Below are 12,337 nucleotides of genomic sequence, written 5' to 3' on the forward strand. Positions count from 1 at the left end.
TTAGTATTTTTGTTTCTTTTGGGTAAATATCCAGTAGTGGAATTACTGGATCATATGGTACTCTTTAAAAAAAATATTTTTTTAAATTGACATATAGTTGGCACACAATGTTACATTAGTTTCAGTGTACAACACAGCAATTCAACAAGTTTATACATTATGCTGTGTTCACTATAAGTGTAGCTACCATTTGGTGGTATTTTAGTTCCTTTTTTTTTTTTGACAAACCTACATATTGTTTTCCACAGTGGTTGCACCATTTATATTACCAACAACAGTGCACTAGGGTTCCCTTTTCTCTGCATCTTAGCTAATGCCTGCTACTTTTTATCTTTTTGATACTAACCATTCAATTCTGATTTTTAGTTACCTGTGTTTTCTTTTCTTCTTGATAATTATGGAAGGGGTTTATTGGTTTTATCAATCTTTTCAAAGAGCCAACACTTGGGCTTTGCTGATTTTCTTTCTGTATAATTTTTATTGCACTGATTTCTGCTCTTTATTACTTTCTTCTTTCTATCTTGTTTGATCTGCTACTGCATTTTTTTTGCTTTTTAATGCTTTTTTTTTTTTTACATTTAGCTCTATTCCAGTTGGAGCTAACTTTCTAGTAAAAAGGAATTTAGACAAAGGCCTCCTATGCCCACACTAGAAATTCTGCCAGCTATAAAATGTGTCAGTCTCTAAGGTGTCCAGGAGATTTTTATAAACCTCTTAACAATAAACACTATATGGTCCTTGATTGAAGAAATTTGTTAAAATAAAGGGGTATGCCTGGCATGGCCAGGGGACTTCAAAACCCTGCTGCTACAATCTGGCTGGCCATTTTCCCAGTTGGTGTGTGTATATGCCTTACTGGTTGTGACATATTTTAAGTATCATTCCCCTGGAGGGGGATCACAAAAGAGGTATAGGAAAAAGCCTGCAGACTTTTGGACATCCTATGACTCCCAGGACCTTCGTTTCTATGTGTGATGACAGGGGACAGAATTCTACAGAATTAGTTCCTGATGGAAAGCGCTTTTTTGCATTTCTCTTCTTCGTTTTTCATTTCTAGTAGTGTATAACTTACACAGTAAAGTACCCAAGTCTCAAATACACAGCTTACAGAACTTTTACATGTGTACCCATGCATCTACTACCCAGATCAAGATACAGAACCTTGATTTTTGATGTATGCAAAAGTACAATGATGTAATCTCCTAAGTTCATATAAAACCAGAAAAGTTTTATACTACTGACATTTTAACACTCAGTAGATTGGAAAATAATGGAAATAGTTCATTTAACAAGCATTTCTCATGATTATGACTGATTTAAGCCAAAAAAAGAAAATGAAGAATACCACTGGTAAAGCATCCTTGCTTTCCGCCGTCCCCAACTGTAAAAGGCACGATTGAAAACAGCAGTTTGCCATCTTATGTGAAAAGGGGAGATGCTCAGTCCGTTGTTTTCCAGCCAGTCTTCATAGGAATGTTTAAAATACACAGATGACTAGGAGAGAAAGAAAAGTTCCGTATCACTCAGTTTTGAAGAACATGTATGAAGTTTAAGAAAATCAAAAAAATCTTTTCTATAGGAAAACAAGATATTGACTGTCCAAATACTTATAAATTAAAAGCTTTATGTTTATTCTTCAGGATATTAAATGTCTCAGACTAGCTGGTCTGTTGAAGTCAGGGTCTGGCAAACTATGGTCCATGGGCTAAATGTGGCCCACAACCTGTTTTTCTTTTCTTTTCAAGTAAACTCTATGCTCAGTGTGGGGCTCGAACTCACGACCCCTGAGATCAAGTCACATGTACTATTGATTGAGACAGCCAAAGCCACATAATACAGCCTGTGAGCTAAGGATGGTTTTTACATTTTCAAGGGATTGTTAAAAAAAAAAAAAAAAAAGACAAAAAAAACCCCAAGAATATGTGACAGAGATGCTATGTGGCTCACAAAGCCTAAAATACGTATCATGTGGCCCTTTACAGAAAAAGTTTGCTGAACTCTGCTTAGAGGAGCATTGTCCAATAGAAACATGAGCCACAAATGCAAGCCAGATATGTAATTTTAAATTTCCCAATTTTAAAAAGTAAACAAGCAGATTAATTTAAATATATTTTTAAACTAAAAATATCTAAGATATCATTTCAACATGTAATTAATAAAATAAACTACTAAAATACTTTACATTCCATCTACTTATTCGTATGTAAGTCTTTGAATCCAGTGTCAGTGTTATTGCAATTTCAATTTGGACTAGTGCCATTTCAGATGCTCCATGACCACATGTAGATAGTGGCTACCACACTGAACAGCAGAGTTCTAGAAGCCTTTTTACAACAAAAAGAGATCTTGTATTATAATTTAAGAAGACCCCCAACCAATCCAACACAGGGAACAAGTTAGTTGGAATCAGTGCTTTTTATCCTCTTATGAGCAACAACCCTAAGAAATTAGGCTGCCTTTGATCATATAAAAGTACAAAACCTACATAAAGCCATCTTGGGTCTTGTAACTTAGATTTTTCAGGGTTGAGGGGATCTGCTTCTACACAGCCTAACAAGAGTTTTATCTTTAGGGAAGTCTGAAGTCCTTGAGTAATGTAGGATTTTGAATAACATAAGGTTGTTTTATATATCCCGACACTGACCCCTATTACTCCTCAGTTACAGTAAGTTTTTTGTCATCCATTTGAGAAATTTGTCTCGAAGGAAGGAGATACCTCTGCCCTATCTGTCATAAGAAATGATCTAACCGAATACAGGTATCTGTTCGCCTTTGGACCCATTCATGTTCTCTGTTCTCAGTCTTCAGGTGAAGTTTTTTAAAACTTGCTTGTTTCCCAGGACTTGGGAAAGTAGAGTGACACACTCCTTCAGTATATGTCTACTGAGGAAATCTGACAAGAACCAACCGTGGAACAGCAGACCAAGCTGGAAGCAGAGGAGCCGAAGGTGTGCAGACTCCTGAACTTGAGGTCTCTCCATTCCCCAGGCAGATATTCTGAGTGAGAGTTAGGTTTTTTGCTCAAGGGGTAGTTAGTGCTCTGTTGGGGACCTAGGGGGTTATTACTGAAAGTGAAGTAACCTGACCACCTCACACACTTGACCAGAGACCGTAGAGGTTTGAAAAGTTCTTTTTATTTTGGATTTTTGTCACATATGCTACATGAAGAAATCACGTGGCTTTGTTTTTTCTAAACAACAGAATCCCTGTTTAAAGAAGCAGTGGCCAGTATTGCTATGATATGCTAAACACTATGCCAAGTACTTGGAGAGGAAGCACCTATGGATCTTGTAAATACACAGATTCTGATTCTGTAGGTCAAGATTCTACGTTTCTGACGAGTTCCCAGATAAAGTGCTGCTGGTCCTTGAATTTCAGGTTGAGTAGCAAAGTCTTATGTGCACGAACTAATGTAATTCCCTCTACAATCTCAGAAGATCCTCACTATTATTAACTCCATTTTGAAGATGAAGAAACCCAGGCACAGAGAGTAATTTGGCCAAGGTCACAAAGGGTGGGAAGTGGCTGAACCCAGCCCTTGCTCTAAGGACTCTACTGTAAAACCTATTCACTTGCAAGTTTAAATCCAAGAAAGCAGCACAAGTATCATTTCATTTTACTGTTACATCTAAAACACACAATACTAAACTCTAATATTCTATTTAGAACGGTATTCGTAACATGAAGGTTTTATTAAACACTTAAGAAAGGTACTATGGAATAAAATCTGTATATTGTAATGACTTTATTGTTACCTTCGCCCCCCGCCACTATTCCATTCCAAAGGTTGCTTGAAACACGTGGTCAGGCAAGTGTGCCTAATTTCTGTTACCCTTCCCAAATAGCTAAACAGTGGACCATGCACCGGGGGTGTACGTGTGGGTGGGGAAGGAGGGTAGTGTGAAGAAGCGGGTGCAAACTAGAATTGAAGTAGTCAGAACCTGGTTATCTAAATGCTTATTACCTGAGTATGCTACTTTGAAGTATGGGCTATAGACTAAATACACCGGTAACACCTGGGCACTGCTTACAAATGCAGCCTCAGGCCCCACCCCAAACCTGTTGACTCAGAAAGCGATTTTTAACAGGAACCCCCAATGATTGTATACACTTTCAAGTTTGAGACCGCTGGTCTAAATCGCAACTTGATTTAGATTCATTCCAGTACCACAGTCTTTGGAGGGTCGTGGCCTTAAAGACAATGAGGGAGAACAATGCCTTTCCTAGGCGGGCTTTTTATTTTCCTCCCAGGTGCTGCCGCGGGGTCTGGCAAAGCCCAGGCCCTCCCTAGCCCACTACTGGCGCCTCCCTGGCAGGACCCAAAGGCGTCGGGGCCTGCACCGCCCCGCAATATGACTGCAGCAGCTGCGCAGACCGCCACACCCCTCCCGCGGTCCGCCGTGTTTTATTTACTCCACGGGGCCCGGGCGCCACGCGGAAAGGCGCACGTGGGTACTGGCCCCGCGGCTTCCAGCCCGGGAGGCGCGAGCCAGGGGGAAAGGCCTCGGGCCTTGCGCCCGGCCCTGGAAACCGCGGGCTTGGGCTTTAGGCCCGAGGCCCTCACCTTCAGTACCAAGTCGGTCAGGTAGACGGCAGTCCAGCCGCCCACCACCACTACCACCAGCGACACTGGAATCATGGCAGTGGCGGAGGCAGCGGAGGGATAAGCGAGCCCGGGCGTCCTCCTCCCTGTGAGCCGCAACGAGCCGAAAGCGCGACGCCTACAGCCCCAGCATCCGCGCAGGAACCAAGCTGTCACCGGTTCCTTTCTCCCGGTGGCGACCTTTCCCCCCCGGACTCTTCCGGAAAGCACACAACCAGCCATGCGCGCACCGGAAAAGGGCGCGGGGGCTTATTTTCGTGGCACACCCTGGAACCGAGGCGGGTGCGTCTGCCTGGCCCCCGCGCCCAGCCCTCTAGCGATTTCTTAGGCTCTGGCCCTCCCTGCTGTTGGCTCTGTATTCTCTCTCTCCAGTTCTGGTCCGGGCTTTGCTGTTCCCTTTTAAGCCAGTGAGAGTTTGGGGTCGTGTGAAGACAGCGGGTCATGTCTCCGTCTCGCAGACGCTGTCATAGGCATCCAGATTTAATTATTCTTTTTTTTTTTTTTTTTAATTTGAGTGTAGTTTACATAAAGCCAAATCATAGTGCAGGTTTCAATTGTCCATTTCAGTGAGTTTTGATAACTGTGTATATCTGTGTACCCTAATCTAAATAGAGAACATTTGCACCTCACGAATTTTCTTCCTTTGTCTTCCCAGGCCGTCCCCCCCACCCACCCTTGTTCTAATGTATTTAAACTGTATAAATAGAGCTATACAGTAAGTATACTCTTTTGTGTCTGGCTTATTTTGTTCAACATAATTTTTTTCTATTTAAAAATTTTTGTTTAATTCAATTAGTTAACATATAGTGTATTGTTAATTTCAGAGGTAGAGTTCAGCGAAGCATTCGTTACATATCATGCCCAGGGCTCATTACATCACATGCTCTCCCTAATGCCCATTGCCCAGTTACCCCAAACCCCCACCCACCTCCCCTCCAGTAACCCTCCGTTTGTTTCCTACCATTAAGAGTCTCATACGGTTTGTCTCCCTCTCTGATTTCATCTTATATTTCCCTCCCTTCTCCTGTGAGCCTCTGTTTCGTTTCTTAAATTCCATACATGAGTGAAATCGTATATTTGTTTTTCTCTTATTTCACGAGCATAATACCCTCTAGTTCCATCCACCAACACAATATTTTTGAGATTCATCCATGTTGTTGATTAAGTTAGGTTCTTTTTGCAATCCCATCCATTACGAAATTTGAGATTGGTGCTATGTTAAAAACTGGAGCTCCAAATATCTGCACATATTTGTATGCTGACCTATACTTGATTAAGTGTTGACCTGGAGTAGTGGTTCTCAGCCTTGGCTATACAGTAGGATCATCGTGGGGCTTCTAAAACTTCCTATGTCCATTTGCAGCCTAGATTAATTGAATCAGAAGCTCAGAGTGGGACCCGAGTCACTATTTTTTTTAAGGTCCTTACATCATTCCACTGTGTAGATGAGATTGAGAATCACTAAACTAAATGACTTCTAAAGGGAAAGAAAACCCTTATTTATGGAATGTTTTTCTGCATTCTCTTAATGTTCATATTTTTGTAAGCCAACTTTTCCAAAGAAGCATCATTAGCAATAATAGTATCAATATTAATATAGGGAACATAATACTATTTTAAGAACAAGTATCCCTAATAAAAATAGACCCTCATATATAAACGGCTTCCAATTTGAAAAATGACAGTATAATACTAGAAAGCTGTATTACAGATATTGCTACTAATTTGCCTCATTCTCCCATCCTTTTCCTAAAGTTTTAATAATTTAACACCATGTCCCTCCAGCTCCAAGAGACCTCATAAGTCAGTTTTACATCTCCTTGCATACATGTGTGCATATATGTTGTTATAAAATGTTTCAACTTATTTTGGATGTAGTTGGGTGTAAATTATAAAAGTTTATATTCAAGCACTCTGTGACCCCACAGTTTTCCATGTACAGGTGCCCCAACAGTCTTAGTGTACTTTAAGGTTTTGATAGTTTCAGAAGTATAGTTGCTACAAACTTGTAAAAGCCATCACTTGAAAGTTCATTTAAATTTCTTTTATACTGGGACACCTGGGTGGGTCAGTGGGTTAAAGCCTCTGCCTTTGGCTCAGGTCATGATCTCAGGGTCCTGGGATCGAGCCCCACAGCGGGCTTTCTGCTTAGCAGGAAGCCTGCCTCCCCCTCTCTCTCTGCCTGCCTCTCTGCCTACTTGTGATTTCTGTCTGTCAAATAAATACATAAAACCTTAAAAAAATAAATTTCTTTTATACTTATTTCACGTTCTGAATTTTGGATAATTTTAAATTTCAAGTGTTTTAGTCTCAACTGAAGATAAATGTTGAAAAAAATTGAAATACATTACTGTTTAAAAATTTTCAAGACTAAGCATGAAAGAAATTTAGGTATTTTTTTTACTTTTTTAAAAAAAGATTTTATTTATTCATTTGAGAGAGAGAGAGAGAGAGAGAGAGTTCACAAGCAGAGGGCAGAGGGAGAAGCAGGTTCCCCAATGAGCCCATGAGCGGGGACCCTGGGGCTCAGTCCTGGCTGGGTCCCAGACCCTGGGATTATGACCGAAGCCCAAGACAGACACTGAACCAACTGAGCCATCCAGCTGCCATAGTATTTTTATTTTTAAAAGATGTTTTAAGTTTGTGGAATTTGTACTTCTGAAGTTATTAAAACTTAAAACTGCACTAACACTGTTGGTAGGCTATTGTGTTTGAATTGGTCTTTGTTCACTCTTACATAATGACTGCAATTTTTAACACTGTTCTTCCCAGGGAAGAGAATAAGAACTTAAGATCTTTTTTTTTTGTTAGCCTGGAGCCTTGTCTGGACCCCTTGCTGGGACAAGTACCAGCTACTGTGTGGCTATCTGATTACCTAAATATGTAGGAAATGAGTTGATTGTGTTTTTCTGTTCCCAACCTAAAACTTTACTTATTCAGCTGACTTGATGTTCAGGGACCCAGCAGCCAAAACAAAACACTGAATTGAATCCTGCTGGTTTCTGGAACTTATCAGTGGTGGAAGCCAGCTGGTGGCAGCAGATGAGACAAGATAGAGGATGCAAGATGGCAGCAAAAAAAAAAAAAAAAAAACCTGAATCCCAGAAGATCAAAGAATTTTTCCTAAAAACAAATTTGTGACCTAGTTTACAAGTCGCTTCATGTTTCTGTCGGTAATTAATTAATTAATTGATTAATGGAAGCTTTACACCCAACTTGGGACTTGAACTCATGACCCCAAGGTCACATGTTCTATTGGTTGAGCCAACCAGGCACCCCTGTCAGGTAACTATTTTAAATAGAGGACACATAGCCTCTATTATTATAAAATTATTCATACAATTTTATCATTTTTAGAGGGGGCATCAGATATGTATTTTTGCTGAATGTAAAATAGCTTCATTATTAAAAATCAATATTTGGCTGAAGCAGAATATCAACATCATTCAATAAACTTCTGAGATACCAGATCAACTTGAGATATAACATCAGATATTAATTTAAAATACTATTACAAATTCATTATGAAGAATATTAGTATTTAGATTTTTAAAGTCTGATGTTTTGTGCAGAAATATTTCTTTTTTTAAGGTGCTCCCAATTAAAAAATCTTTAAAGTAAATTAAAATTTAAAGTAAAAAAATCTTTTAAAAAATCCCAAGGGCTAAAAATAGCAAAGAATTATTTTTTTCTTTGTTCTCTGTATCCATCATTGTTTGACATGCTGATGGAGACTTGACCATTTTATTATGCTCAATATGAGGTTCAGCATTTACTGGGACAGAGAAAGAAAAGACTAGAGTATATACCACTGGCAGTAAAGTATTATGGTCCCAAAGTGCACATGTTGCTTCTGTTCATGTTTCATTAGCCAAAAGTGGTCAAATAGTTGTACTTAACAAAAAGGGCAGAGGGAGAGGTTGTCTGGGTGGCTCAGTCAGTTAAGCGTCTACCTTCCGCTCAGGTCATGATCCCCGGGTCCTGGAGATCGAGCCCCGCATCAGGCTTCCTGCTCAGCAAGGAGTTTGTTTCTCCCTTCCCTCCCTCTGTTCATGCTCTCTCCCTCTCTCTCAAATAAATAAATAAAATCTTAAAAAAGAAGAGCAGATGGAGTGTCATCACCTGGAAGGAGAGAAGAACACCTGGAAATACACAGTAGTGTCATCTACAGCCCAAACAGCCGTTCACTCTCACCTAGGGAGGGTATGGTGGCACAAAATGTTTGGTTAGTGCTGTGATTATGGGATATTGCTAGTGTTGATGCTGCCACACAATTACTAAGTCTTTCTTTTCCATTTAAAAGGAACCGACTTAAGGTAAAGACTCCTTTCCATTTTTTTAATAAAGATCTTTTTTAAAAAAAATTTATTTATTTGACAGAGAGAGATCACAAGTAAACAGAGAGGCAGGCAGAGAGAGAGGGGGAAGCAAGCTCCCTGCCGAGCAGAGAGCCCGATGTGGGGATCAATCCCAGGACCCTGAGATCATGACCTGAGCTGAAGGCAGAGGCTTAACCATCTGAGCCACCCAGGTGCCCCTTCTCTCCATTTTAAATCCAGTCTTGGTATGGTTGCTGAAGATGGCACAGTTTGGTTGAAGCAGTCCCACAAATGGAAGTTTCTAGTGCCATTTGAAGAAAATATTTTCTGAATCTCCTCTGAAAGTGCTGTCTTCAATTATATTTCATTCCTAATGTATATAGACTTTTTGACCTCAACTGCTGCTTTACAGTCATGTAGATAATGTTTGTCCTTGGGGTGCCTGGGTGGCTCAGTGGGCTAAGCCTCTGCCTTCAGCTCAGGTCATGGTCTCAGAGTCCTGGGATCGAGCCCTGCATCGAGCCCTACATAGGGCTCTCTGCTCAGCAGGGAGCCTGCTTCCCCCTCTCTCTGTCTGCCTCTCTGCCTACTTGTGATCTCTCTCTCTGTGTCAAATAAATAAATAAAATCTTTTTTTAAAAAGATCGTATAAACCTTGGTTCTAAAAATGTGCTAACGGAGCAAGATAATTGCTTTCAAGAAACCAATCATCTAGGTTTTTCCACCTGCATTTCAGTTTCACTTCGTGTACATTATTGTCTACATCTTTGTGGAGTGAGAAGAGAATCTTTTTAGCAGCTATCATGTAACACATACGTGTACTCTGAAAATATCAGTTTGGTTCCTTCATCAGGTTCCAGCAAGCAAAGTACTTTCTCTGAAAGCAGTTTTAGTAAGATGTATTGTTTTCATCCAAAAAGCACATAATTTTGGTTTTGTTCAAGATGGCTTCTAAACACGCTTAGACTTCTTGTTAAATATATGACAAGGCAATTCCAAATCTTTGGACATCTTGTACCTTTGTCTTTGACGGAAGTGTGATGATATGGTCCACTATCCTTCTGCTTATAGACAGAGATAATGGCTTTCTGATTATAGTACTGAAGTGTGTATCAAAAAAACATTGTATACTTATGATTCCTAAATCACTCTTAGCCTTTACCATGTTAGTTCTATTATTAATAATAGTGACACATTTTACAACTGGTTTTCCATCTTACAAGTAGTTCTTCAGTCAGAACTACTGAACAGAAGCAGAGTGGAATTCACTACTAATCTACCATATCACCTGACTTAAATATGACCTGTAATTGTTTCTGCATATCCAAATGTCTGATGTCCTAGATAAAGTAGCACATTTAACAATATTGTAGCCTTTCCACATACATAACACTATTCAAGAAATTTTCCAGTAACACATTTTCTAGAAGGAACTTAAGAACTAGCATTCATAGCTTCAGCAAATACCAAAAAACCCCCTTTCATCTTTGACTATTGAAAATAGTTCATCGTATGTAGTAGATGTCAAATTATGGCCTGAGGGTCAGATCTAGCCCTCTGCCTGTTGTGTAAATGACTGGAACACAGCCATGATCTCTGTTTGCATGTTACCTACCTTTGCACCACGGTAGAGCTGAGTAGTTGTGACAGTGACCTAATGGCCTGCAATGCCTAAAATGTTATCTGGCCTTTCAAAGAAAAAGCGTGCTGACCTATGATCTGTAGTAATATTGTTGATAAGATTTTCTTTAACTTTTAGCTTCCCTAATAGAACTATAAGGACTTCTCTTCTTTTTTTTTTTTTTAAGATTTTTTATTTGTTTATTTGACAGAGAGAGAGATCACAAGTAGGCAGAGAGGCAGGCAGAGAGAGAGAGAGGAGGAAGCAGGCTCCCTGCTGAGCAGAGAGCCCGATGTAGGGCTCGATCCCAGGACCCTGAGATCATGACCTGAGCCAAAGGCAGAAACCAAACCCACTGAGCCACCCAGGCTCCCTAGGACTTCTCTTTTTAAAGCCTTCTCAAGAAGTCTATTATTTAGAGATTTGCACATGAGAATAAAATGTGGTTTTGAGATCTCATTTTGCTTTAGCATTTTCTTTTATTCTTCTTCTACTTTACTTTCTTCATGTATAAACTGAAGATATATATATATATATATATATATATATATATATATATATATATCAAGGATGCTATAGAAGGGGACTTGGGAATTTTTCCTGCTTGTGAAATTTTGACATGGTAAACTGACATTTTGTTGCTAATTTACCCTTGCAAGATGTGAATAATTCCTTAGTGAGATTTTTTTCTTATAAGGCTTATAACCTAAGTGGAAGTGAAGAAAAAAATTAAATACAGTTCTTTATTTTAGAATTTGTTGCTACATCATAACCTAGCAAAGGCCAAGCAATTCATATTCTTAATTCTTAATTGGTTCTCTACATAAGCTTAATAGTTGTTTTTTTAAATTTATTTATTTATTTGACACAGAGAGAGAGAGCACAAGTAGGCAGTGCGGCAAGCAGTGGGAGAGGGAGAATCAGGCTCTCAGCTGAGCAGGGAGCCTGATGCAGGGCTCAATTCCAGGATCCTGGGATCATGACCTGAACCGAAGGCAGCTGCTGAACGAAACGACTGAGCCACCCAGGCGCCCCATATGCTTGATGGTTTTAAAAATTATAATTATCATAGCATTTTACTCTTCAGTAATGGGTAAACATTTGCTAATCAAACGATGGATTTAAAATAGCATGTAGGATCCCTGGGGTCCTGGGATTGAGTACCACGTGACCCCATCAGGCTTGGGCTCCCTTCTCGGTGGGGAGCCTGCTTCTCCCTGTCTCTCTGCTTCCTCTGCTTGTGTTCTCTCACTCTCTCTGTCAAACAAATAAAACCTTTTAAATAAATACATAAATAAATAAACTTTGCACGTAAATTTTTTTCACCTCAAGTTATTTTAGTCTCTGCAAGTGTGTATGTTTGAAAGAATATTAAAATATTTTCAGTAGGGACGCCTGAGTGGCTCAGTTGGTTAAGCAGCTGCCTTCGGCTCGGGTCATGATCCCAGCGTCCTGGGATCGAGTCCCATATCGGGCTCCTTGCTCCGCAGGGAGCCTGCTTCTCCGTCTGACTCTGCCTTCCACTCTGTCTGCCTGTGCTCGCTCTCGCTCACTCTCTCTGACAAATAAATAAAATCTTTAAAAAAAAATATTTTCAGTACATTCAGTGACATACCTTATTCATATTATTTACATTGTTTCACTACTTATATATGATGATATCTACTCTGTCATATGATCACTGGTTGTGCAAATTTTCAGAGTTTCCAGAAATTATGTTGAAGTAGGCAATTGGCCATATAGGGAAGGAAAAATAATTTTCCCTCTACCCTCTGAGTTCCTCCGCTGAGACTC

At 39.8% G+C, this 12,337-nt stretch overlaps 1 protein-coding gene across 4 annotated transcripts in view; it reads right to left on the minus strand.

Moving 5' to 3' along the window:
• MBTPS2 (membrane bound transcription factor peptidase, site 2) overlaps positions 1–4,862 on the minus strand; it is a 46,381-nt gene extending 41,519 nt beyond the window's left edge. For 3 of the 4 annotated variants that reach the window (XM_082718352.1, XM_082718353.1, XM_082718354.1), the window contains exons 1-2: positions 4,565–4,774; positions 1,346–1,494 (exon numbers count right to left, since the gene is read on the minus strand). In XM_082718352.1, coding sequence (XP_082574478.1) covers positions 1,346–1,494; positions 4,565–4,639 — 224 coding nt within the window. In that variant the 5' untranslated portion in view covers positions 4,640–4,774. Of the gene's footprint in view, positions 1–1,345; positions 1,495–4,564 lie in introns of all 4 variants that reach the window. The other variant, XM_082718351.1, reaches the window with a different exon arrangement.
• Between the last annotated feature and the right edge of the window lie 7,475 nt (positions 4,863–12,337).

Source organism: Mustela nivalis, assembly GCF_964662115.1.
Source record: "Mustela nivalis genome assembly, chromosome: X".
Taxonomy (NCBI): Eukaryota; Metazoa; Chordata; class Mammalia; order Carnivora; family Mustelidae; genus Mustela; species Mustela nivalis.